Source organism: Bubalus kerabau, chromosome 17 (assembly GCF_029407905.1).
Source record: "Bubalus kerabau isolate K-KA32 ecotype Philippines breed swamp buffalo chromosome 17, PCC_UOA_SB_1v2, whole genome shotgun sequence".
Taxonomy (NCBI): domain Eukaryota; kingdom Metazoa; phylum Chordata; class Mammalia; order Artiodactyla; family Bovidae; genus Bubalus; species Bubalus kerabau.
The window spans coordinates 66,566,470-66,593,688 of NC_073640.1; the positions used below are offsets into that span (position 1 = coordinate 66,566,470).

General features: G+C 43.6%; 1 protein-coding gene across 3 annotated transcripts; it reads right to left on the reverse strand.

Moving 5' to 3' along the window:
* NLRP9 (NLR family pyrin domain containing 9) lies at nucleotides 1-26,547 on the reverse strand. Of its 3 annotated transcripts, XM_055551705.1 has the most exons (10): nucleotides 26,415-26,545; nucleotides 25,128-25,493; nucleotides 20,544-22,107; nucleotides 15,163-15,324; nucleotides 9,595-9,762; nucleotides 8,180-8,350; nucleotides 5,416-5,586; nucleotides 2,743-2,913; nucleotides 1,773-1,943; nucleotides 1-394 (listed from the first exon to the last, which is right to left on the reverse strand). In XM_055551705.1, the coding sequence occupies exons 2-10, from the start codon at nucleotides 25,408-25,410 to the stop codon at nucleotides 262-264; spliced, it is 2,994 nt and encodes a 997-aa protein (XP_055407680.1). In that variant the 5' UTR covers nucleotides 25,411-25,493; nucleotides 26,415-26,545; the 3' UTR covers nucleotides 1-261. The 3 variants fall into 3 exon arrangements, with proteins under 3 accessions (XP_055407680.1, XP_055407682.1, XP_055407681.1); XM_055551707.1 differs by lacking the exon at nucleotides 1,773-1,943 and having other exon boundaries at nucleotides 26,415-26,547; XM_055551706.1 differs by lacking the exon at nucleotides 15,163-15,324 and having other exon boundaries at nucleotides 26,415-26,546.
* Nucleotides 26,548-27,219: the final 672 nt, after the last annotated feature.

Below are 27,219 nucleotides of genomic sequence, written 5' to 3' on the forward strand. Positions count from 1 at the left end.
TTTCCCAAGTGTTTACATGTAATGTATTTTTTTTTCTTCTATACATTGCAAGGCAGGATAGGAACTTTAATGGGAGGTAGAGGATTTAGGCACAGATAGTCAACCCACAATCGTATCACTAGAATACTGTGAAGGAAGAGCTCCAAAATCATCAACTGGCCCTGATGAACCATTTACAGGACAGGGTGTTTCAGGAGGGGAGATGCCAAGGTGACCAAGGGGGACACCTTTGTGAGAAGATTACTTCAGGATGCGCCCTTGTCAGACAAGTATACCCCTGAGTCTGCCCTCGTTATCAGTCCAGAGATGGTGTGAAATGATGAGGTTGGGGTTCATCTCTTCCACCTGCGTCAGCATCATCTTAATCTCCTCATCGTATGAAGATTTGTTCAGGCTGGGAAAATACAAAAAGAGAAGCTGTGTTGACTCGATACATGATTGCTGCCCTCTCTACACCCCAATGGCTAGTTCCCCTTCACTCTTTACTGGGAGAGTTGTACCAAGGATGCACAAAATCCTTACTAGAGACTAGGAAAGTGAGCAAGAGGGGTGTGAACCATTTGTCCCTCCCCTGCAGGTCATCAGGGTCTTGGTACATGGAAGGCACTCAAATGTTCATTCTATGGAAGTCAGCTACACACACTCTAAATGTAAATATAATGTTCTTCAAACTTATGGTTGCCAGAGGGGAAGGATGGAGGGAAGGGATAGTTTGGGAGTTTGGGATGGATATGTACACACTGCTGTATTTAAAATGGAGAACCAACAAGGACCCACTGTAGAGCACAGGGAACCCTGCTCAGTGTTATGTGGCAGTCTGGATGGGAGTGGGGTTTGGAGGCAGACGGGTACGTGTACATGTATGGCTGAGTCCCTTCACTGTTCACCTGAAACTATCACGTTTGTTAATTGGCTGTACCCCAGTACAAAATACAAAGTTTAAAAGAAAAAAAAACATAATGTTCCAAACAATATTGACTCCTGCTCTTCAAGAAATGTACTTCTGTGTCAAGACCCTGCTCTGTCCTTGATGGAAACCCTCCTGGCTCTGAGCTGCGGTTGCACTTTTTCAGGAAAATTAAGTAGGAGATGGTGTTTTTAGTAAAGGAGTCATTCTTGCCTGGAGGTGGTTCTGCTTGTCAGGGGACTTTTGACACCAGGAGCCTTTAAAAAAAAAAAAACTTCAGGGGATAGATACGATGGGCATTCTTTTTTAAAAGTTAATTAAAATTTTATTGGGATATACCTGACACACAACATTGTGTAAGGTTAAGGTCGCAACACGTAAGTTTGATATGTTTATATGCTGCAAAGTGATTACCATCAGAGCGTTAGCGAACATCTCTACCACATCACACAATCTCTCTCTTTTGGTGGTGAAAACAATTAGAATCTTGTCTCAGCAATTTTGAAGGTTTTTTTTTTTTTTCTTGGTGCTGGAGGGGCATGTGGCTTTCAGGATCTCAGTTCCCCAACCAGAGATTGAAGCCGGGCCATGACAATGGAAGCGCAGAAGCCTAATCACCAGACCACCATGGGAGTGCCTACAGTTTGTATCTCTGGTCATCATCTCTCAAAGGAATTGCCCCAGGGAATGGAACGAGTGGGTTGAGACCAGAGACGCTCGACCAACATCCTGCAATGCACAGGACAGCCACCCCCAGCAAAGAAGTCTCCAGCCCAAATGTCAATGGTGCCAAGACTGCACAAACCTACGGTGGTCCCACCTCCCTTGGGGGTCACTCACCACCGAGAGAACAGCAACCACTCACCCAAGCACTTGCAGGCTGCACTCCAGACTGACCAAGGCTTCACACAGCACCGCCGCCCCATCATAGTCCAGGGTGATCCATTCCAGGTTCACGCAAGTCAGCGATTTGCAGGTGGTGAGAGCCGAGGCTAGGTCCTCACAAGAGGCAGGGCTGAGCTCGCAGGCCTCCAGCCTGCACAGGGGGACACACCAGCATAAGGTGGGCTGGCATACACACCACCTCGAGGTGCCAAGGCCATGCCTCTGAGAAGAGACATTCAGTCTGGACAAGTGGGTCTCAACTGGGGCACACAGTGTGTCTGCAGGCATCTGACACATGTGAGGAGTCCTGCTAGCCTCCCGTGGGTGGAGGGAGGCCAGAGTTACAGCTAAACTTCCCTCAATGCACACAACAGCTCACTTCCCCATCCCAGGAAGAAACCACCCAGTCCCAGGGCTTCCCTGATAGCTTAGTGGTGAAGAATACGCCTGCCAATGCAGGAGACACGGGTTCAATCCCTGGTCCAGGAAGATCCCACATGCCATGGAGCAACCAAGTCTGTGAGCCACAACTACTGAGCCTGTGCCATCAAGCCCGGAATCCGCAACTGCTGAAGCCTGTGTGCCCTGCAGCCTGTGCTCCTCAAGAGAAGCCACTGCAAAGAGAAGCCCGCGCACCGCAAGTAGAGAGTGGGACCCGCTCGGCCCCGCTGGCTGCAGTCAGAGAAAGCCCGTGCACAGCAATGAAGGCCCAGAGCAGCCAAATAAACAGATAAAACTATATATGACAAACAAAACCACCAAGTCCCACAAGTCCCACAAGTCAGCCCGTGGCAAACTGGAGCAAACCCTGGTTTCATGGCTGGCATTTTACTTAACAGATTGCTTCAGAAACACTTGTTTTTAAACTTGCATCCCATTCGTCCCTTTCATTCTCCAGCTTTTCTTCTTCTTGAAATAGGTAAGCTTTCCCACCATCCATGGACACTCACCCAAGTTTCTCTAATTTACACTTAGGATGCTTCAGAGCTTTACATAACTGTTTGGCACCAGTATCGTATATCTTATTGTTCCCTAGTTTCAGGGTTTTCAGTTTTTCGCTGTGGATAAGAACAGTAGAGATGTCCACACAGCAAACAGAAGTGAAGTAGCAATTCATCAACCTGGAGGGAAAAAAAATGCAAATGTATCTGATCCTGAGGTCCAATCTGTAATGGCTTCACTTATGTTCACTTATTCCTGTAAAGGAAGAAATGCTCAAGTGTTCCTGAGATGATGACGATGGTGACGATGATGATGGAGATGATACCAGAGACGACGATGAGGTGATAGAGGAGACGGTGATGATGATGATGACAGATGAGAAAGATGATAGAGATGGCAATGATGATGACAGAGATGATGGAGACGACGATAGAGGTAATGATAGAGATGATGATGATAGAGATGAGACAACGCAGCTCCTCCCCTTTCTGCCCTCTGCCCAACCCTGGGCTCCCTGCACTCTCCTTCCTGCCCAGTCTCTCCCCTCAGGGACCTCTGTTCTTGCTGGTTCTAATGCTCTTTATCCAAGTATATGCCAAGTTAACCCCCTACTTCCTTCAAGTCTCTGTATACAAAGTACGTTTTGGGAAGGACTTCACTGAATATCTCACATAATTTGATATCTCCTGTGTATCTCCTGTCTCCAAGCTCACGGCTCCTCACAGTATTGTGCCCAACTCACACAGTATGCAAGTGTGTCTACAGAACATACGTGCATACATATGTACATATTGTAAATCTGATAAACGTGTATCTGTGTAGGCAAGACTGTGGACACATGTATAGACACATTTATACACACATATATGTCTGCTATGTACATATATGGAATACGTATAGAGTGTGTATATGTGTGTCTATGTTCTCAAGCAGGAATGATTTTTGCTTCCTGCCCCCAGGAGACACTGGGCAGTGCCTGGGGACATTTTTTGGCTTGCCACACAGGGACAGGGTGCTACCACCATCCTACAGCCCACTGGACAGTCGCCCTCCCCAAGAAAAAACCATCTCAGCCAAAATGTCAACAGTTGACATGCTGTTGTTCTTGTTGTTTAGTTGCAAAGTTGTGTCCGATTCTTTGTGTCCCCGTGGACTGCAGCACACCAAGCTTCCCTGTCCTTCACTATCTCCCAGAGTGTGCTCAAATTGTTGACATGTACACACTACCATATACAAAACAGATAACTAACAAAGACCTACTCTACAGCACAGGGAACCACTCAGTGCTCTGTGGTGACCTGAGTGGGAAGGAAATCCAAGAAGGGATCTATGCACACACATAGCTGACTCACTTTGCTTACAGTAGGAACCAACACAACATTGTAAAGCAAATATACTATAATAAAAATTTTTAAAAAAACTAGATGAGTGGATAAAGAAGTTGTGGTACATATATACAATGGAATAGTACTCAGCCACAAAAAGGAACGCATTTGAGTCAGTTGTAATTAGGTGGATGAACCTAGAGCCTGATATACAGAGTAAAGTAAGTCAGAAAGAAAAAACAAGTATCAAATAATATATGCACATCTTAAGAATCTAGAAAAAACAGCACTGATGAGCCTATTTACAGAGAAGAAATGGAGATGCAGACAGAGAGAATGGCCTGGTGGGCACGGTGGAGGAAGGAGACGATGGTAGGGCAAACTGACAAAGAAGCACTGACACATATAGACTGCTGCTGCTGCTGCCACCAAGTCACTTCAGTCGTGTCCGACTCTTTGCGACCCCAGAGACGGCAGCCCACCAGGCTCCTCTGTCCCTGGGATTCTCCAGGCAAGAACACCGGAGTGGGTTGCCATTTCCTTCTCCAATGCATCAGAGTGAAAAGTGAAAGTGAAGTCGCTCAATCGTGTCCGACTCTTCAGTGATCCCATGGACTGTAGCCCACCAGGCTCCTCTGTCCATGGGATTTTCCATGGCAAGAGTACTGGAGTGGGGTGCCATTGCCTTCTCTGATATATAGAGTGCCACGTATAAAACGGGCTTCCCTGGTGGCTCAGACGGGAAAGAATCTGCCTGCACTGCGGGAGACCTGGGTTCAATCGCTGGGTTGGGAAGATCCCCTAGAGGAGGAAATGGCAACCCACTCCAGTATTCTTGCCTGGAGAATCCCCATGGACAGAGGAGCCTGGCGGGCTACAGTCCATGGGGTTGCAAAGAGTTGGACATGACTGAGCGACTAAGCAAGCACAACCTGTATAAATCAGATAGCTAGTGGGAAGCTGCCATATAGCACAGGGAGCTCAGCCTAGCACTCTGTGATGACCAAGGTGGGTGGGATGAGGGGAGGAGGCTAAAGAGCAAGGAGATTATATATAGAATTATGACTGATTCACATTGATGTATGGCAGAGACCACCACAACACTGTAAAGCAATTATCCTGCAATAAAAAAAATCAACTTGAAAAGGTAGAGTAAAAAAAAAAAAAAATAGACACACATCTGTCAGCCAGGAAGCCCCAGAAGTATCAGGTGGGGTAACCATTGAGCCTTGCTGGTTTTTTTTCTTTTTCAGAAGACTCCATGCTTTTCCTCTCTTCCTGTTCCTTTCCTGGGCTGCTAAGAGCCAAAAATCAAAATCAAACACTGACATTCAAACAAACCCCAGCCAGGCGTACCATAACTCCTGTAGGTTGCAGCTTGGGTGCTTCACTGATTCACACAAAGTTGTCACTCCCTCATCTTTCAGGACGTTTGACCCCAGGTCGAGAAAAGTCAGGGATCTGTTGCACAGAAGGACTTGGGAGAGGTAGTCACAGGCTGCAGAGGTGAAGCAACAGTGGGACAATCTGCAAAGACACACACATCATCCGTCAGTCTGTGCAAGTTCTATGTTCTCATTCAGTCACTCAGTCATGTCCTACGCTTTGCAACTCCATGGACTGTAGCCCTTCAGGTTCCTCTGTCCATGGGATTTCCCAGGCAAGAATACTGGAGTGAGTTGGCATTTCCTCCTCCAGGGGGTCTTCCTGACTCAGGGATGGAAACTAAGTCTCCTGCACTGGCAAGCGGATTCTTCACCACTGCGCCACCTGGCAGGCCCACATAAGCTCAATAGGGTACTCTTTTCATGAAACTACATGTAAAAACTTTCTTGTACTCTGTGGTCATTTAGAAAAATAAGAGGATTAAAACGTGTAGCAGAGGTGACTTCCCTGAGGGTACAGTGGATAGGAATCCACCTGCCAATGAAGGGGACATAGGTTCGATCCCTGGTCCGGGAAGATGCCACATGCCTCAGAGCAATGAAGCCTGTGAGCCACAACTCCTGAGCCTGTGCTCGCAACAAGAGAAGCCACCGCTCACCGTCACTAGGGAAAGCCTGTGCGCAGCCGTGAAGACCCAGCGCGACCAAAAATAAATTTAAAAAATTTTTTAAATGTGTAGCAAGGGGAATCTAAAAAGAATGATACACATGAACTTAGGTACAAAACAGAAAGAGACTCACAGACTTAGAGAAAGAACTATGGTCAGGTGGGAAGGGATAGTCAGGGAGTTTGGGACAAACATGTACACACTGCTGTATTTAAAATGGAGAACCAACAAGGCCCTACTGTAAAGCACAGGGAACGCTATGGCAGCCTGGAAAGGAGGGGGGTTTGGGGGGAGAACAGATACATGTATATGTGTGGCTGAGTCCCTTTGCTGTCCACCTGAAACTATCAGAACATTGCTAATCAGCAATAATCCAATACAAAATAAAAAGTTAAAAAAAGAAAATGTAAGACTTTAACGGTCACTTAATATAATCTCCAAATTTTCCATGACTCTACAATTATGCCTTCCCTAAATATCTCCACTTTCTGCCATTTTACATTGTACTGAATTAATACCTTGCATCAAAAATTTTTGGCACCCCACTCCAGTACTCTTGTCTGGGAAATCCCATGGACAGAGGAGCCTGGTGGGCTGCAGTCCATGGGGTCGCTAAGAGTAGGACACAACTGAGCGACTTCCCTTTTCACTTTTCACTTTCATGCATCGGAGAAGGAAATGGCAACCCACTCCAGTGTTCTTGCCAGGGACGAGGGAGCCTGGTGGGCTGCCGTCTATGGGGTCGCACAGAGTCGGACACACTGACGTGACTTAGCAGCAGCAAGGTTTGTTATAAATGGACTTTTCATTTTTTTTTTATTTATTAGCCAATTAAAACTTAATGCTTTCTATTATACTATAAATTTGCCCATTTTGCAGAATTCTGACCTAGTGGAATATATTTTTAAAATCTGCACATTTGTTTAAAATGGTATTAAACATTTAAATACTAAAAATATTAACTATTTGGAAAAAAAAAAAAAAAAGGTTGAACATTAGGGGAATGGGGTAAGGGCTATAAGAGAATTTTTCTGCTATTTTTCCAACTTTGTTCCAAGCCTAAAACTAGTTCAAAATAAAAAGTACAGAAATCGGTTAAACATTTTTTATTTTAAAATTACTAGTGACTTTCTTGCACCTTCAGTAGTCTTTCATTTTTAAAGGAATAAAGATTCAAGTTTAAAAACAAAAAAGGTTAAATGATGTATTTTAAAGAACTCTTATATAAATGTATCCCACTTAAATTACCAGCTATTGAATATGCTTTAATTTTATTTACTGAATAATATCAGGCAAGATTTAATAGCCAAGTCCTTTCATCTTCCAATATGTAATTTCTTTTGTGCCTCTAAATATTTCTTGGTCTAAATCGTTATAGTTCAGCGTTTTCCCTTATTTTTTTTTAATAGTTTGGTTTTAATGTTTAATGTTCCTGGAACTTATTTTAGTATTGACTTTTTTATAATCTAAAAAAAAATCATCTCAGTAATAATATTCTAGCCTTCTATTGTAAATGCCACTTTGTGTGTGCATGTAATACTTATGTCTATATACACACCTGTGTACACGCACACACACAAAAGCTTTGTTTCTAGACCACCTATTCACTTCCATACACTTGGGCATGCTTGCTCCCTTCCCCCACTTTAAGGTATTCTTTTGAAATTAACACTAAGTTTCTCCTGTGGCCCCCTGGGTAAATAGACAACCCTTTCTACTGCCACCGACAAAGAGTCAGTTTGGTTTATAGAAACTCCAGGCAAGAAAGAGATGGGGACACTGGGGGGTGGGGGAGGGGTCCAGTGATAACCGAGGACATGTGAAGCCCCACACCTGCAAGTAATCAGATGAATCCCCCGCACCAAGCACCCAGTATACCTACAGAAGCACCAACCGTCTTTTATGATAACCAGGGCACCAAGCTGGATGCTAAGGGCTAGTCTTGCTTCTCTAGAATTCATCATTCAACCCCAGGCCCCCCTGCAGGGCAAGCCCGCTTTGCTGGACCGTGGTGTGGGGGCGGTCCGCGGCCGTCCCCCCAGGCTCCCCTCCCCGACACCGACTCACAGCAGCGCCTCCAGGGCACAGTCTGGGTTCTTCAGTGCCTCACACAGCACCCGCACCCCATCGTCCTTCAGGGCATTCTCGCACACGGAGAGAAGCTTCAGCTTCTTGTTGTGGACGAGAACAGAGGCGATGTCTTCGCAGGCTTCACCCGTGATGTCACATTTCCCCAGCCTGCGGGAGAGACGGGTGGTGGGGGGCGGCCAGGATGTTTACAGGGTGTCTGGGCAACTGGCCCTGGACCACATCAGAGCCTCCAATCCAGCACCTGCCAACTCCAGACTCTTCAAAAAGCAGAGGTAATTACACCATTCTCTGCATGAATCCCTGTTGCTTTCCACTCAAATTAGAAATGCTTTCAAATTGTGGTGCTAGAGAAGACTCTGGAGAGTCCCTTGGACAGCAAGGAGATCAAACCAGTCAGTCCTAAAGGAAATCAATCCTGAATAGTTATTGGAAGGACTGATGCTGAAGCTGAAGCTCCAATACTTTGGCCACCTGATGTGAAGAGCCGACTCATTGGAAAAGACCCTGATGCTGGGACAGACGGAAGGCGGGAAGAGAAGGGGATGACAGAGGATGAGATGGTTGGATGGTGTCACCAACTCAATGGACATGAGTTTCAGTAAACTCTGGGAGATAGTGAAGGACAGGGAAGCTTGGTGTGCTGCAGTTCATGGGGTCGCAAAGAGTCGGACACAAGTTAGCAACTGAACAACAACAACAAAGCAAGCCTGTATGTTCAAACAACTCTTATGCATGGACCCTTCCTCTCCCTCCTGATGAATCTTGATAGGTGAAATTAACCAAGTGCATGTGATCTGTCAGTCATATTACTGGTGGAGAGAAGAGTGTGTCTTCTTGGTGGATTTAACAAGTTGCTTTTGTTTATTGCTATTTCTACTACTTCTCGTTGTTCTTCCTGCTGAAAAAAAGACTGAGTCTGTTTAGAAATCCCCCAATGAGACTAAAGGCATCCCAGATAATTTTCAGGAGAAAGCAATGATTTGGGGGAAATTACTTTCCCTCTATCCTCTATTATCTGCCACATTCCAAGATGACATTTGTGATCATCCACAACCTTTCTCATTTTAAGTCTCTGTGACTGTCTTCAAGGGAAAAGAAATGGGAATTATGGCTTTGGTAGGGTTGGTTGAGAGGAGAGTCAAGGAGAATCAGATAAGGGATCTGTAAGGTCATTCAAGTGAGCACAAAAGAAAAGATGGGACAGACCTTCTGAGAGGAAGCTTTGCCCTTGAGAACCCATCCATGCTCATCTTAGTAGGAGGTCTACCAATACTGAGATGGACGTGGTGAAACACATGAGAGACCACGGCAGGAAAGGAGATAGGCATGTTCGATCTGCCAGGTTCACACAGGGAAAAATCTACATCACGGAGGACAACCCCAAGACTTACATGAGTTCCTCTATGTTACACATTGGGTGTTTCAGCGCCTCGCACAGCTGCCTGGCATCCATATGGGAGAGGCTGCTGCCATAGAAGTTCAGGTGCTTCAAATGAGGGTTATGAAGAATGGCCTTAAATAATTCTAGGCTATTTGCCAGATTCGAAGCAAAGTTACACCTGCAGAAGAGGAAGAGACACAGTAACTCATGCAACGAAGTCCAAAGCAAGATACCTCTTATACAATTCTTCCTACTTGTCATGCTTAGGCTCCTGATATATTTTTTTTAATATCTGGTTTGTTATTGTTCAGTCACTAAGTCATGTCCAACCCTTTGCAACCCCATGGAATGCAGCACACCAGGTTCTCCTGTCCTTTACTATCTCCCAGAGTTTGCTCAAATTCATGTCCATTGAGTAGGTGATGCTATCAAACCATCTCATCCTCTGCCGCCCTCTTCTCTTTTTGTCTTCAATCTTTCCCAGATTCAGAATTTTTTCCAATAATTTGGCTCTTCTGGTGGTATATGTGTGTGTGTGCGTTAAGTCACTTCAGTATGTCTGACTCTTTGTGACTCCACGGACTGTAGCCCACCAGGATCCTCTGTCCGTGGGATTCTCCAGGCAAGAAAACTGGGGTGGGTTGCCATGACCTTCCTGTCCCAGGGGTTGAACCTGTGTCTCTTATGTCTCCTGCACTGGCAGTCGGGTTCTTTACCAGTTGCACCATCTGGGAAGCCCTCTTCTGGTTATTCCCGCCTATGAATTCTCTCTGGGATCTTTGGACATCAGGTGCTTAGAGGTCTCCTGTTTCTGCCTAGTCCCTCCACTTCTGCATTCCACCACAGATATTATAAGGAAACCAGACTGAGCCCATGTTAAATTCCAGGCACCATGTTTGTGCCTCCCTGCACTCCTATATCTGGCAATACCTCCCATGTCCAAACAAGACTGTCTTCCCCAAGGAAAAGATCATTTTGGTCTAAAATTTTTTAAGGGTTTTTTTTTTAAAGGAAACAATTTTTTAAAGTTTTCTTTAAAAAAATAAAACAAATTAAAGAAAGATGGTATATGCCCTGGTTGGAGACCCAGGCTCCTGAGGTTGAGAAAACTGGATTCAAATGTTTGCTTTTCTCCTGGATATTCTGAAGGTTGGGTAAATTAACTTAATGGTGAAGGTTCATCACAAAACAAGTAGATCATGATGGTTAAGAAATTACCATTTATTGCCCCCTCTGATAGAGGAATGGATAAAGAAGATGTGTTACATTCCATATACACAATGGAATATTACTCAGCCATTAAAAAGAAATGAAATAATACCATTTGCAGCAACACAGATGGACCCAGGGAATGTCATAATGAGTGAAGTAAGTCAGACAGAGAATGAGAAATACTGTATGACATCCCTTATATGTGGAATATAAAAATAAATGATACAAACGAACTTACTTACAAAATAGAAAGAGAGTCACAGACTTAAGAGAATGGACTTATGGTTGCCAGAAGGGAAGGGATAGTTAGGGACTTTGGGATGGACAGGTACACACTGCTATATTTAAAATGGATAACCAACAAGAACCTACTGTAGAGCACAGGGAACTCTGTCCAGTGTTATGTGGGAGCCTGGAGGGGAAGGGGCTTGGGGGAGAATGGATACCTGTATCTGTATGGCTAAGTCTCTTTGCTGTTCACCTAAAATTACCTCAACATTGTTAATCGTCTCTACCCCAACACAAAATAAAAAGTTCTTTAAAAAAAAAAAACTCTAGGTATGATGATAGTTCATTTCTGTGTACACTGAAGAGGAACTGTTTTCCTCATTTTGGAACCCCAGGGTCCTTGGAAGGACATGCACATTTTCATTCACACCTTCACTCAGGTGGTTTCAGATACCTGGTCCCCTTCTTTACAGAGTCATCTGCCCCGTTTAAAATCAACAGCCAATCTCTCAATTAGAAGACCACTGCTGCTGCTGCTGCTAAGTCGGTCAGTCATGTCCGACTCTGTGCGACCCCATAGAGGGCATCTCACCAGGCTCCCCCGTCCCTGGGATTCTCCAGGCAAGAACACTGGAGTGGGTTGTCATTTCCTTCTCCAACACATGAAAGTGAAAAGTGAAAGTGAAGTCGCTCAGTCGAGTCCGACTCTTAGCGACCCCATGGACTGCAGCCTACCAGGCTCCTCCGTCCATGGGATTTTCCAGGCAAGAGTACTGGAGTGGGGTGCCATTGCCTTCTCCGTATAAGACCACTAGTCCTCGTTTTTCAATAAACTGTATATACTGGAGAAGACTCTTGAGAGTCCAAGGAGATCAAACCAGTCAGTCCTAAAGGAAATCAACCCTGAATATTCATTGGAAGGACTGATGCTGAAGCTGAAGCTCCAATACTTTGGCCACCTGATGTGAAGAGCCAACTCATTGGAAAAGACCTTGATGCTGGGAAAGATGGAAGGCAGGAGGAGAAGGGGATGACAGAGGATGAGATGGTTGGATGGCATCACCGACTCAATGGACATGAGTTTGAGCAAACTCCAGGAGATAGTGAAGGACAGGGAGGCCTGGCATGCTGCAGTCCATGGGGTCTCAAAGAGTTGGACACAACTTTGTGACTGAACAACAACTGAACTGATGTATGAGCAAGTCAGTCCCCTACTTTATTTTTGACAGAGCTTCCAGAAGAAATAAAACAACAATACTGCGACGAGGTCCATTTTTTACTATCTATGCAGGATCTAGAGCAATTCATTTATGAGTCCGTTTCTTTCTGTGAAATGAATAAACCACTTTCAGAATGCAAGGATCCATACATTCACTCGACCTCAGTTTAAAGAGCCCCTGGAAAACTCTGTATTTTGCTGGCTGCTGGAGACATCAGGGTAAACAAGAGAGAGATTTTTTCCCTCTTCATGGTGAATTAGTCAGAGAAACACTGTGTCTCAAGACCACCCCCAGCTATGGTGGGTTTCTAGGCTCACAAGTTTTGGTATATAGCAAGAAGCGACACTTAAGCTGAAGGAGGAGTTAAATTTAGCTTGAAAGTGATAAGCTTGTGGAGTTGAAGACAACAGGATGGCCTAGGGCAAACCAAGTTTCTCAAAGTATCAGAGAAGGCCATCATCAAAAAATCTGCAAATAATCAATGCTGGAGAGGCTGTGGAGAGAAGGAAGTTCTCGGCCACCTCATGCGAAGAGTTGACTCATTGGAAAAGACTCATGCTGGGAGGGATTGGGGGCAGGAGGAGAAGGGGACGACAGAGGATGAGATGGCTGGATGGCATCACCGACTCGATAGACGTGAGTCTGAGTGAACTCTGGGAGCTGGTGATGGACAGGGAGGCTTGGTGTGCTGCCATTCATGGGGTCGCAAAGAGTCGGACACGACTGAGCGACTGAACTGAACTGAACTGAACAAAGGAGAACAGAACGGAGATTTTAGGTTTTAACCTAAAAACAGAGATACCATATGATCCAGCAATTCCACTCCTGGGTATGCATCCACAGAAAACCATAATTTGAAAAGGCACAAGTACCCCAGTGCTCATAGCAGCAGTGTTCACAATAGCCAAGACATGAAAGCAACCTAAATGTCCATGGACAGATGAATGGATAAAGAAGACGTGGTCCATATATACAATGGAATCCTACTCAGCCATAAAAGAAGGAAATCATGCCTTTGCAGCAACATGGATGGACCTAGAGATGATCACACTAAGTAAAGTGAGACAGAGAAAGACAAATACCATGTGACATCACTCATATGTGGAATCTTTAAAAAAAAAATGATACAAAGAAACTTATTAGCAAAACAGGAACAGGCTCACAGACTTCAAAAACAAACTTATGGTTACCAAAGGGGAAAGGTCGGCGGGGAGGAATAAATTAGGAGTTTGAGATTAACACATATGCACTCCTGTTTACAAAACAGATAACCAACAAGGACCCTCTGTGTAACACAGGGAACTCTACTCAGTACTCTGTGATGATCTGTATGGGAAAAGAATCTGAAAAGAGTGGATACATGTATGTGTGCCTGTGCGCTAAGTTGCTTCACTCTGGTCCAACTCTTTGTGGCCCCAGGGACTGTAGCCCGCCAGGCTCCTCTGCCCATGGGATTCTCCAGGCAAGAATACTGGAGTGGGGTGCCACACCCTCCTCAAGGGATCTTCCCAACCCAGGGATCGAACCTGAGTCCCTTATGTCTCCTGCATTGGCACACAGGTTCTTGACCACTAGCACCACCTGGGAAGCCAAGATATATGTATGTATGCATGTATGTATATATGTATGTGTGTGTGTATATATATATTTTTTTAACTAATTTTGCTGTGCACCTGAAACTAACATAACATTGTGAATCAACTACAGTTCAATATAATATAAAAGTTAAATTTTAAAAATTACACAGAAAAAACTACATTTCTGTACATAAAGGCAGTCTCTCCATTAGAGAAACATCTCCTCTCCTTGACTTCCTAGCTGTCATAAAAAGCAGTCTTTCCACCATAGAAAGAAAAGCATCAGAGAATTACTGTGATCTTCACTATGCTTCTGGTATTTGTTTTGTAAAAAGGTCATGACGAAATTGTTATAAGGATTACAAGACAGAGGAGATGGTGCATATTAAGCAACCAGCTCAGGGCCTAAGAATTGTTCTATACACACTACCCATTCTATGCTATTCTTATTATTTCTCTCTTTTATGAACTTAAGACTCTTTTACCACCTGTCCTCAGCACCTTCCTCCACCATTTCCTGGGAAACATCTATTCTCAATCCATCGGCATCCAAGCAAACATCACCAACTACCAGGACTATCTGCTCTTGGGCTTCCCAAGCAAGTTTTACATCACAGTTAAAACATCTGTGACAGAGAAACTGAAATGGGGGCCTCAGTGTAAACACATCGCTAGACCAAAACACACAGTTGTGTCACCCAGAGGTAACACCAAGTTCCCCAAAATGCCAATTCTGCTTCTGAAACAAAACAAGATTTCTCTGGGCTTCCCAAGTGGCTCAGTGGTAAAGAACCTGCCTCCCAATGCAGGAGACGCAGGTTCAATCCCTGGGTCGGGAAGATCCCCTGAAGGAGGGCACAGCAACCCATTCCAGTATCCAGTATTCTCCAGTATTCTTGCCTGGAGAATCCCATGGACAGAGGAGCCTGGCAGGCTACAGTCCATGGGCTGGCAAAGAGTCAGACACAACTGAGCGACTAAACAGCAACAAGATTTTTCCAAGTCAGCAGGAACTCCACAGCTAATCGTCTGCACACAAGTGAGGTGATGCCGTGGGAAGGAAGGTCTGGTTCTAGGGACCAGTCACGGCAGAAAAAAGGAAAATCTGTCCTTTCTCACCCAGGCTCTGTAACCTGGCAACCAAACTTCTTGAGCGAATGTCTTCAAGTCTCCCTGTTTTCCCAGTTTGTGTCTCACTCAGTGAAACATCTTAAATCAAGGAAAGCACTCAGAATTTGCTTTTGACACATGAGATTGTAGCTCGGGTTTTCAAAAGAAAACAGAGTGGAAAAAAATGACACCCTGCTATTGACTTAAAGAACAGGTGAAGATCCGACTTACACGAACTTGCGGAGTTTACAGACGGGTTGAGATAGCGTCCTGCAGAGAACAGCCAGAGAGGCCTCGTCAAACTGACAGTTCTCCAGATTTAGCACCTCAAAGTCCTCGCTGGCAGTGAATGCTGAGCACACATCCCGCCAGAGGGTGAGCTTCTCGATGGTGCTGTGGGAAGACAAATACCATGATTCTCCCTTGGCTCCACTCAACTCACTCCTTAAACCGCTAAAAATAGGGCTTCCATCCCTGATGGCTCAGTGGTAAAGAATTGCCAATGCAAGAGACACAAGTTTGATCCCAGATCTGGGAAGATCACGTGCCTTGGGGCAACTAAGCCCGTGTGCCATGACTACTAAGTCTGAGCTACTGAGCCCATGTGCTCTAGAGCCTGTGCTCTGCAACAAGAGAAGCCACCGCAATGAGAAGCCCGCACACTTCAACTAGAGAGGAGCCCCTGCTTACTACAACGAGAGAAAGCCTGCAGGCAGCAAACAAGGACCCAGCAAAGCCAAAAATAAATAAATTAATTTTTTTATAAAGCCAGAAATAGAGTTGCCATACAATCCAGCAATTTCACTCCTGGGCACATATCTGGAGAAAAGCAGATATATTCAAAAGGATACATGCACTCCTATGTTCACCGCAGCACTGTTAACAATAGCCAAGACATGGCAACAAAAATGTCCATCAACAGATGAATGGATAAAGATGTAGTGTATATACATATACACACAATGGAATATTACTCAGCCATTAAAAAAGAATGAAATAATGCCATTTGCAGCAACATGGACAGACATGGAGATTACCAAAGTAAGTGAAGTAAGTCAGGCAAGAGGAAGGCAAATATCATGGGATATTGCTTGTATGCAGAATCTAAAATAATACAAATGAACTTATTTACAAAACAGAAACAGACTTTAAAAACAAACTTACTGCTACCAAAGGGGAAACATAGGGGGAGAGATAAATAAGGAATTTGGGATTGACACATATATACTACTATATATGTTTGTTCATTTGTTTTATCTTTTTGATTCCACATATAAGTGAAATTGTACAGTTCTTATCTTTCTCTGATTTATTTCACTAAGCATAATATCCTACAGATCCATCCATGCTGTCATAATTGGCAAGATATCAATTTTATGGCTGAGTTAATATTCTATCTATCTATATCACATCTTTTTAAATTTATTTTTTAAGTAAAAGATAATTGCATTACAGAATTTGGTTGTTTTCTGTCAAACCTCAACATGAATCAGCCATCGGTCCCCTCCCTCTTGAACCTCTGTCCCATCTCCCTCCCCTCTCACCCCTCTAGGTTGGTATAGAGACCCTGTTTGAGTTCCCTGAGACCTACAGAAAATTCACAAATTGGCTATCTATTTTACATATGGTAATATAAGCTTCCATGTAACTCTCTCCATACATCTCACCCTCTCCTCCCCACCCCCGTGTCCATAAGTCTGTCCCTTATTGTCTGTTTCTCCATTGCTGTCCTGCAAATAAATTCTTTGGTACCATCTTTCTACATTCCATATATATGTGATATATATATATATATAGATATATATATATATATCACATCTTCTTTATTCATTCATCTATTGATGGACACCTAAGTTCTTTCCATACCTTAATAAGGCTGCTACAAACATTAGGGTAGATACAAAAGTCCTCATTATGGGCAAAATAATCTGTAACTATGTATGACAGATGTTAACTGGTCCTCAGATGGTAAAGAATCTGTCTGCAGTGCGGGAGACCTGGGTTCAATCCGTCGGTCAGGTAGTTCCCCTGGAGAAGGGAACGGCAACCCACCCCAGTATTTTTGCTTGGAAAATTCCATGGGCCAGAGCAGCCTGGCACACTGCAGTCCATGGGATTGCAAAGAACTGGACACAACTGAGTGACTAACACTTTCACTTTTCATGTATGGTAAAAGATATTAACTAGACTTACTGTGGTGACCATTTCACCATATATACAAATATTAAAAATTATGCTGCACACCTGAATCCAATATGATGTTGCATGTCAATTATACATTTTTTTGGCTGTGCCACACAGCACATGGGATCTTAGTTCCCCAGTCAGGGATCAAACCCATGTCCCCTGCAATGGAAGCATGGAGTCTTAACCACCAGACCACTAGGGAAATCCCTCAACTATACATTAATTTTTTTTTTTTAATGACAATGAAAGAGGGTATGTGTTTGAGAGCTAAAGTGTGAGCTGGGAGCCTGAGCCTAATGAAAGAATGCAAGTTAAAATCAGCCCAGGGATGCAAGGATTCTTCAATATTCACAAATCAATCAATGTAATACACCACATTAACAAATTGAAAGAGAAAAACCATATGATTATCTCAATAGATGCAGAGAAAGCCTTTGACAAAATTCAACATCCATTTATGATTAAAAACCTTCCAGAAAGCAAGCATAGAAGGAACATACCTCAATATAATAAAAGCCATATATGATAAGCCCACAGCAAACATTATCCTCAATGGTGAAAAACTGAAAGCATTTCCCCTAAAGTCAGGAACAAGACAAGGGTGTCCACTCTCACCACTACCATTCAACATAATTTTGGAAGTTTTAGCCACAGCAATCAAAGAAGAAAAAGAAATAAAAGGAATCCAGATTAGAAAAGAAGAAGTAAAACTCTGTTTTCAGATGACATGATCCTCTACATAGAAAACCCTAAGGACACCACCAGAAAATTACTAGAGCTAATCAATGAATATAGTAAAGTTGCAGGGTATAAAATTAATACACAGAAATTCCTTGCATTCCTATACACTAACAATGAGAAAACAAAGAGAAATTAAGGAAACAATTCCTTTTACCATTGCAACAAAAAGAATAAAATACCTAGGAATAAATCTACCTAAAGAAACAAAAGACCTATATATAGAAAACTATAAAACACTGATGAAAGAAATCAAAGATGACACAAATAGATGGAGAAATATACCATGTTCTTGGATCAGAAGAATCAATATAGTGAAAGTGAGTATACTACCCAAAGCAATCTATAGATTCAATGCAACCCCTATCAAGCTACCAACGATATTTTTCACAGAACTAGAGCAAAGAATTCCACAATTTGTATGGAAATACAAAAAAACCTCGAATAGCCAAAGCAATCTTGATAAAGAAGAATGGAACTGGAGGAATCAACCTGCCTGACTTCAGGCTATAATTACAAAGCTACAGTCATCAAGACAGTATGGTACTGGCACAAAGACAGAAATACAGGTCAATGGAACAAAATAGAAAGCCCAGAGATAAATTCACATACCTATAGACACCTTATCTTTGACAAAGGAGGCAAGAATATACAATGGAGAAAAGACAATCTCTTTAACAAGTGGTGCTGGGAAAACTGGTCAACCACTGTAAAAGAATGAAACTAGAACACTTTCTAACACCATACACAAAAATAAACTCAAAATGGATTAAAGATCTAAACGTAAATCCAGAAACTATAAAACTCCTAGAGGAAAACATAGGCAAAACCCTCTCTGACATAAATCACAGCAGGATCCTCTATGACCCACCTCCCAGAGTAATGGAAATAAAAGCAAAAATAAACAAATGGGATCTAATTAAACTTAAAGCTTTTGCACAACGAAGGACACTATAAGCAAGGTGAAAAGACAGCCTTCAGAATGGGAGAAAATAATAGCAAATGAAGCAGCTGACAAAGAATTAATCTCAAAAATATACAAGCAGCTCCTGCAGCTCAGTTTCAGAAAAATAAATGACCCAATCAAAAAATGGGCCAAAGAACTAGACAGACAGTTCTCCAAAGAAGACATACAGATGGCTAACAAAACACATAAAAAGATGCTTAACAACACTCATTATCAGAGAAATGCAAATCAAAACCACAATGATGTACCATCTCATGCTGGTCAGAATGGCTGCTATCAAAAAGTCTACAAACAATAAATGCTGGAGACGGTGCAGAGAAAAGGGAGCCCTCTTACACTGTTGGTGGGAATGCAAACTAGTACAGCCACTATGGAGAACAGTGTGGAGACTCCTTAAAAAACTGGAAATAGAACTCCCATACAACCCAGCAATCCCACTGCTGGGCATACACACCAAGGAAACCAGAGTTGAAAGAGACACATGTACCCCAATGTTCATCACAGTGCTGTTTACAGTAGCCAGGACATGGAAGCAAACTAGATGTCCATTGGTAGATGAATGGATAAGAAAGCTATGGTACATATACACAATGGAATATTACTCAGCTGTTAAAAAGAATGCATTTGAATCGGTTCTAATGAGGTGGATGAAACTGGAGCCTATTATACAGAGTGAAGTAAGTCAGAAAGAAAAACACCAATACAGTGTATTAACACATACATATGAAATTTAGAAAGATGGTAATGATGACCCTATATGCAAGACAGCAAAAGAGACACAGATGTAAAGAACAGACTTTTGGCCTCTGTGGGAGAAGGCGAGGGTGGGGTGATGAGAGAATAGCATTGAAACATGTATATTATCATATGTGAAATAGATCGCCAGTCCAGGTTCGATGCATGAGACAGGGTGCTCAAGGCTGGTGCACTGGGATGACCCTGAGGGATGGATGGGGAGGGAGGGGGTTCAGGATGGGGAACACATGTACACCCATGGCTGATTCATGTCAACGTATGGCAAAAACCACTACAATATTGTAAAGTAATTAGCCTCCAATTAAAATCAATAAATCCTTTTTTTAAATAAATAAAATCAGCAAAGAGAAAAGACACATTGGCAAAATCTGAAAGAAATCAGGCACAATCTTCTAAGTGTGCCTTCCCAGTGGAATTATCAGGATATGCTAAAATGCTATGGGGCGGGGTGGGGGGAAGCATTGTTCTGGCAACAATAAAAACTGCTTACCTTTCAACCTGACATTGGCCCTATGAAGATGCTGAACCCTGTTTATACAGATGGAAAAACTGAAGACTCACAGTTCATGGTCACAACACTAGCAAATTGCAGTGCAAGGGCTCTAACCAATGTCTCTGACTACAAAAGTCACGTTTTTTAAGTACAGAAGTACAGTGTTTTATGAAATACCCATAGGGGGCTGGAAAGAAAGTGAAAAGCAAGACTGTTAGTCGCTCAGTTGTGTCTGACTCTGCAACCCCATGGACTGTAGCCCACCAGGCTCCTCTGTCCATGGAACTTCCCAGGCAAGAATACTGCAGTTGGTTGCCATTCCCTTCTCCAGGGGATTTTCCCACCCAGGGATCGAACCCGGGTCTCCGGCACTACGGGTGGATTCTTTACCATCTGAGCTACCAGGGAAGCCTATCTGGGACTGGCACAAATATGGCATGTAGGAGAGAGGGAATTAATACATGGACTTACTTTGAGATGTATCCAGACTCATCTGGGAAGACATGTTCCATACACAGGTGAAATTTCTGCAGACTATGGCAATATTTCAGACAGGCTGCACATATTATCAGTTCCTCTTTGGTACCAATATAAATGTCAATGTCTTTGAAGAAATTCACCACTTGGGCTACAAATTCTGGGTCCTGGGTCTCAAACAAACAATTGAACAATGCCTGGAAACTCATCATGACATTATTGGGGTCATACTGACTTAAAGCGTCAAGACTTTGCATTATTTCCTGCTTTATCTCTTTAGACAGTGGAAAACCAAAGGACGTCTCCAGCCTGTGGGTCATCCTTTCAGTTGAGAACACAAACAGGAATACCGCTGTCCAGGACAAGCGGGAGTAGTGTTCGCTCACAGCCCTGGTGATGAGCTGGGTCACATTTCCAATGACCGAGTGAGGTGGGTCCTTGGGGCGTGTGAACATGTAGAACATGGCGGCACAAAATTCTTGGATACAGGTATGGATGAAGGCAAGGCAGTCATCACTCCTGTGAAGAAGTTTCGTATCTAACCACATCGAGGTGTCCGATTCGGACACCCCGTTCCTCCTGAGGTCCTCGGGGCAAAACAGGAACGTGTGAGTCCACATACCCTCGGCAGCCAAGGTACACAGGCTTTTCAGACGGGCTCTTCTCTGCTTCAGTGGACAGGTCTCACTTCCTGATTTGAATACTTTCGTGAAGAAAGACACGTACAAACCAGTGATGGTTTCAGAGTCCAGCTCCAGGTCTTCTCCTTTCTCCAACTGACACTTCAAGCTGGTACAGACCAGCCAACAGAGAAAGGGGCTCTGGCACAAGATGAAGAGTGAGCTCTTCTCCCTCACAAAACTGAAGGCTCTCGAGGATGCATCCTTTTCCTGGAAGTAATGGGAGAAATACAGTTTCCTTTGGCGCTCAGAGAACCCCATGAGAAAGATGCATTTCATGTGCTTCAACAAGGAGTGGTTTTTTCTCATCCCCATCTTGCTGAGTGCGAGGAGCAGAGAGCATTCTGGGAGCATCCGTTTCTGCAGCAGGCTCTGCAGGACAACCTGCATGGAGCGTGGCTGCTCCCAGTCTTCACAGAGGTCAGTGTTGCAATCCAAGTCAAACTTCAGTTCCTCCACGCCATCCAAGATAAAGAGGATTCTCTCTGGCTGGGAAAAGATGTCTTCAATGGGCTCTGAAGACTCAGGCCAGTCCCTGGAGAGCAGCTCCACCAGACTCATGTCCGTCACACCATTCATTTCACGGCCCGTGAGGAAGAAGACGAACGAGAACCTGTCCCTCCATAGGTTTCCCTTGGCCCACTCCAGCATCACTTTTCTCAGAAAGGTTGTTTTTCCAATCCCTTCAGGACCGTGCAAGATCACAGTGGGTGAGGACTCTCCAGGCTTGAGGGCATCAAGGTAGACAGTGCTCAGGTGTTCGTACTCGCTCTTTGTGGTCTCTTCGTAGAAATCTTCAGGAACCAGAAGGCAGGGCTCCTTCTCCCATAGGACTTGGAATTTCTGCTTCATGTGGCTTCTATATGGGTTTATCCTCTCTGAATTAACAGGGACAGAAGAGAAGATAATTTAAAAAAATACACCCCATATTTGGTACTGAGAACAAACCCTATGGATTTACTCAAACATACATGCAAAGACTGATGTATGCCCATAGGGGACCATTTTTATTAAAGTATAGTTGATGTACAATGTTGTTCATTCCTATTGTATAGCAAACTGATTCGGTTATACTTATATATTCATTCTTTTTAATATTCTTTTCCATTATGGCTTATAGGATTTTTTTAATTAGAGGGTAATTACTTTATAATGTTGTGTTATTTTATGCTGTACAACAATGTGAATTAGTTATATGTCTCCTGCTTTGGCAGGTGAGTTCTTTGCTGCTGAGCCATCATGGAATCCCTAAATATGTGGGTCATCACAGAGCACCAAGCTGAGCTCCTCGTGCTACACAGCAGCTTCCCACTAGCTATCTGTTTTACACATGGTAGTGTGTATATGTCAGTACTACTCTTTTAATTCATCCCACCCTCACCTTCTCCCAATGTGTCCTAAGAACCTAGGAATAAAACTATCACATGGCCCAGAAATCCCACTGCTGGGCATAGACCTAGACAAAAACATAATCCCCCCAAAAAAATCTACCCCAGATTTTACACAGAATATGAATGCCTGGGGATTACATTTCAAACTAGAAGAACACTATCTGCACAGTCAAGAATTCATAAGCACTGCTATTTAGGGATTCCATGATGGCTTAGCAGCAAAGAACCCACCTGCCAATGCAGGAGACATGGTCATTCCCTGGGTCAGAAAGACACTCTGGAGAAGGAAATGGCAACCCACTTCAGTATTCTTGCCTGGAGAATTCCATGGACAGAGGAGCCTGGTAGGCTACGATCCATGGGGTCACTAAGAGTCAGACACAACTGAACATGTATAAAACAGATAACCAGCAAGGACCTACTGCATAGCACAGGAAACTTTACTCATTATTTTGTAATAACTTATAAAGGAAAAGAATATGAAATATATATACCTTATTTATGTACTATATAATATTTATGTATATTGTGTTTATAATACATAATATATAAATTATATGTCAGAAAGATCCCCTGGAGAAAGAAATGGCAACCCACTCCAGTTTTTCTTGGCTGGGAAATCCCATGTTCAGAGGAGCCTGAAGGGCTACAGTCTATGGGGTTGCAAAGAGTTGGACACAATTTGGCGACTGCTGCTGCTAAGTCGCTTCAGTCGTGTCCGACTCTGTGAGACCCCAGAGACGGCAGCCCACCAGGCACCCCTGTCCCTGGGATTCTCCAGGCAGGAACACTGGAATGGGTTGCCACATCCTTCTCCAATGCATGAAAGTGAAAAGTGAAAGTGAAGTCGCTCAGTCGTGTCCGACTCTTCACGACCCCATGGACTGCAGCCTACCAGGCTCCTCCGTCCATGGGATTTGCCAGGCAAGAGTACTGGAGTGGGTTGCCATTGCCTTCTCCACAATTTGGTGACTAAACAACAACAAATTATTACTAACATATTTAATGTATAATATAAATTATATATTACATGGCTATACATCTGAAACGTACACAACATTATAACATTATAAATCAACAATAATTCCTTTTAAGAAATCATAATAAAGCCATGAAAACAGATAAAAGAGAACCTTGAGAGCAGAAAAATAAAATCTAAAGAAATATTGGAAGAGTTTCCATGTTCATGAACTCCAATTTAAGATCAAACAGTCACTCAAAAATAAATTTAAATATATGTGTGTATATATATAAAGAGAAAAAAATTACTGGGTGATTTGTCTGGTATTTTGTCACTTTGTTTGCCAGGATTTACAACTCAACTGATGTTATTCTCTGAGGGGAAAAAAAATAGCGTACTCTTCCAGAGGAGGATGTAAAGCCCTTCAGTAAGTCAAAAATAACTGGTCCTGAATCAGATGTGTCCCTTTTGGAAACGTCATCTAACATGCGGGGACACTGTTAGGTCTGCATTTTTCTCATTTGCAAACCTCAGAGTCATGGTAAAAATGAAACGTCACACATGAGAAGTGCTTCCTGTGGGAGCGGGGGCATCTGCTATCTCCTCATCTTAGGATTCTGCCTAGTTTCTTGTGCAAATCTGGTGAAAAAGATGTGACCTGAATGGGAAAAGAACCTTTAAAAGAGTGGACACATGTACATGTATAACTGAGTCACTTTGCTGTACAGCAGACAATAACACAACACTGCAAGTCAACTCTACTCCAATAAAAAAATATTTAATCAAAAGAAGGGTGGAGAGGGTGGGACAAATGGAGAGAGTAGCATGAAAACATACACTACCAGGTGTAAAACAGATAGCCAGTGGGAATTTGCTGTGTGACGCAGGGCACTCAAACTGGGTCTGTGTGACAACCTAGAGGGGTGGGATGAGGTGGGAGGTGGTAGGGAGGCTCAAGATGAAGGGGACATGTGTATACCTATGGCTGATGCATGTTGATGTATGGCAGAAACCAACAGAGTACTGTCGAGCAATTATCCTTCAATTAAAAAATAAAATTTTTTTTAAATTATTAAAAAAAAAAAGGGTGGGTCAGAAGCATCATGAAATTCCATCTCAGCAGTCCTGGTGACACAGACAGTAAGCCCCAGGTGCTCAGTCGTGTCCGACTCTTTGCAACCCCATGAACTATAGCCCGCCAGGCTCCTCTGTCCATGGGATTCTCCAGGCAAGAATACTGGAGTGGGTTGCCACTTCCTTCTCCAGGGGATCTTTTAAACTAGCATTGACTCAGCTTGTAACAGAAAAATGAGGAGAAGACACTTAGATGAATGGTCTGAGGACATTATTCATCCACTCTGGCCCATGAATGACCAGAGCTGGCTTGAAATTCTACTATTTCCAAGGGTCCTACTGACCCCTAACACATTATCAACAAATGGAGGCGTGGCCGCTAACTCAGTAATGATGTGACCTTCATTAGAAGCTCCCAGTAAACCAGCCACCCCCGTGGGTCCCTGCCCCCCATCCCTTCCAGGACACTTACGTCGGATCTCATTCCGAGCCTTCCTCCAGAGATCATCCCGACTGATCTGAAGAAACAGATTCAGGGTCACGTCCCAGGCTAGTTTTCCCGGGTAATGCTTGCTCAACAGCTTTGACACATTTTCTCGTGAAGCCTTCTTTAGTTCGGTCCACGGGATGGGCTTGAGTTTTAATTTCAGAGGTTCTTGCTTGAGGAGCTCCTTAAATTTCCAGAACTCTTCCTTTTTGAGCTCCTCCAGGTACCACAACAAGCCAAAGTCAGAAAAAAAAGATTCGGCCATCATGTCACGGGATTGCGGAGCTGGACTTCTCCAGCCGGTAGGGGGAGGGGGAAATTCTCAAAAAGAAGCAATAAGTGATATGATACCTGGGAAGAAGGGTGTCATGATGAAGTTAAACCTCAACAGATGTGAATATCATATCATGCATTTCTTGCTTTAAAATCTATCTTCCCAGCTTCAATTGGGGAGGGGGGGAAGTACCCCATCCTTTCTCAACATCCCAAAATCACGTATGTGAATTCAGTGCTAGCAACTGAAAATGTGGCTTATACTAAACCAAATTCCCTGGACTGCAAGGAGACCAAACCCGTCAGTCCTAAAGGAAATCAACCCTGAATATTCACTGGAAGGACTGATGCTGAAGCTCCAATACTTTGGCCACCTGACTCAAATAGCCAACTCATTGTAAAAGACCTTGATGCTGGGAAAGATCGAGGGCAGGAGGAAAAGGGGGCCACAGAGGATGAGATGGTTGGATGGCATCACCGACTCAATGGACATGAATTAGAGCAAACTCCAGAGATACTGAAGGACAGGGAAGCCTTGTGTGCTGCAGTCCGTGGGAGAGAGGATTGTTGTATGGCAGAAGCCAACACAACATTGTAAAGTAATTATCCTCAAATTAAAAATAGAAATAAGAATACAAATGGAAGTCTGTGTTGCTTTGTTAGCATTGTTTGTTTCATGTAGGCAAGGGTCAGCCTAAAGATGTGTTGTTAAAATAAAAATCGGAACTACCTGGGGCGGGAGGGGGGCGGGGAACAGGTAAATACCAGCAAAAAAAAGTTGAGAAACATGGAGATTTACAGAGGGAAAGTGCTGGATACACAACCTCTCTGTGAATTTAAATGCTTTTCACTTTAGTACACCCTTGCCAAAACAAAGCGGGGGGGACCTGGCCATTTCTGGTACCCCTCTCTCTTGTCCTTTAAGCACCCCCCGACCTACAGTAAGCTCTGAGAGTGGAAAATGAAGGAAAAGAAAGATCAGAGATAAGACCTCCTCACCCAGTCTGGTCCCTGGTCCTCCTGACTGGCCATCAAGGAGCAGCTGTAGAGACTGAGACGTAAAGGCTGTGCCTGCTCCTGATTGGTCACAAAATCTCTCTCTTCCCATTTGCTGGCGTGGCTCTTGATTGATAAGTCTCAGAAGGTGATGGGAAACTGGGCTTGTTTTTCCACCTCAGGTGTGAATGATCTTGCTTCAGGAGTTGCTGGCTCCTGGATATTCATTTCCATGAAGCTGTTCACAGCTCTCTTTCTACCATCTCATCACTGGGCTGAACTGAACAGTGTTCTCTCACTACCGTTGATGGAAAGTGTGGAGACTGGTGTCGGGAACCTTCCGCTCATCCTCTGAGTGTCTAATTTCTCAGATGTGTGCTTCCCAAGGGAGCCTATGGCGTGTGTCCTCTCAACTTTCATAGCAGCACCTAGATGAAGCATTCATATATTAGGAAATCTATGAATATTCCCGAGTAAACTAACTCTAGATGGAAAGGGCAGAAATTAGAATTAGCAAATGTCTTTTTCTATTGTGATAAGAACACTTCACGTGAGACCTACAATCTTAAATGTTTTTTTTTAATTTATCTACTACTTATTGAATTTTGGCCACACCCCTCAGCATGTGGGATCTTAGTTTCCTGACCAGGGATTGAACCCACAACCTCTGCATCAGAAGGTAGAGTCTTAACCAATAGACCACCAGGGAAGTCCCACTCTTAAATATTTAAGTGTCTGACACAGTATGGTTAACTATAGGCATGTTTTGAATAGCAGAACACTGGAACTCATCTCATATAACCAAGAG

Bases quoted from the DNA above. Each gene is read 5' to 3' on its own strand.
- NLRP9 (XM_055551705.1), bottom strand. From the start codon at position 25,410: ATGATGGCCGAATCTTTTTTTTCTGACTTTGGCTTGTTGTGGTACCTG. The intron at 15,325-20,543 runs GTAAGTCCATGT...GTCTTCCCACAG, and splicing joins GAGTCTGGATACATCTCAAA to CACCATCGAGAAGCTCACCC. The intron at 8,351-9,594 runs GTAAGTCTTGGG...TCTCTCCCGCAG, and splicing joins TGTAACATAGAGGAACTCAT to GCTGGGGAAATGTGACATCA.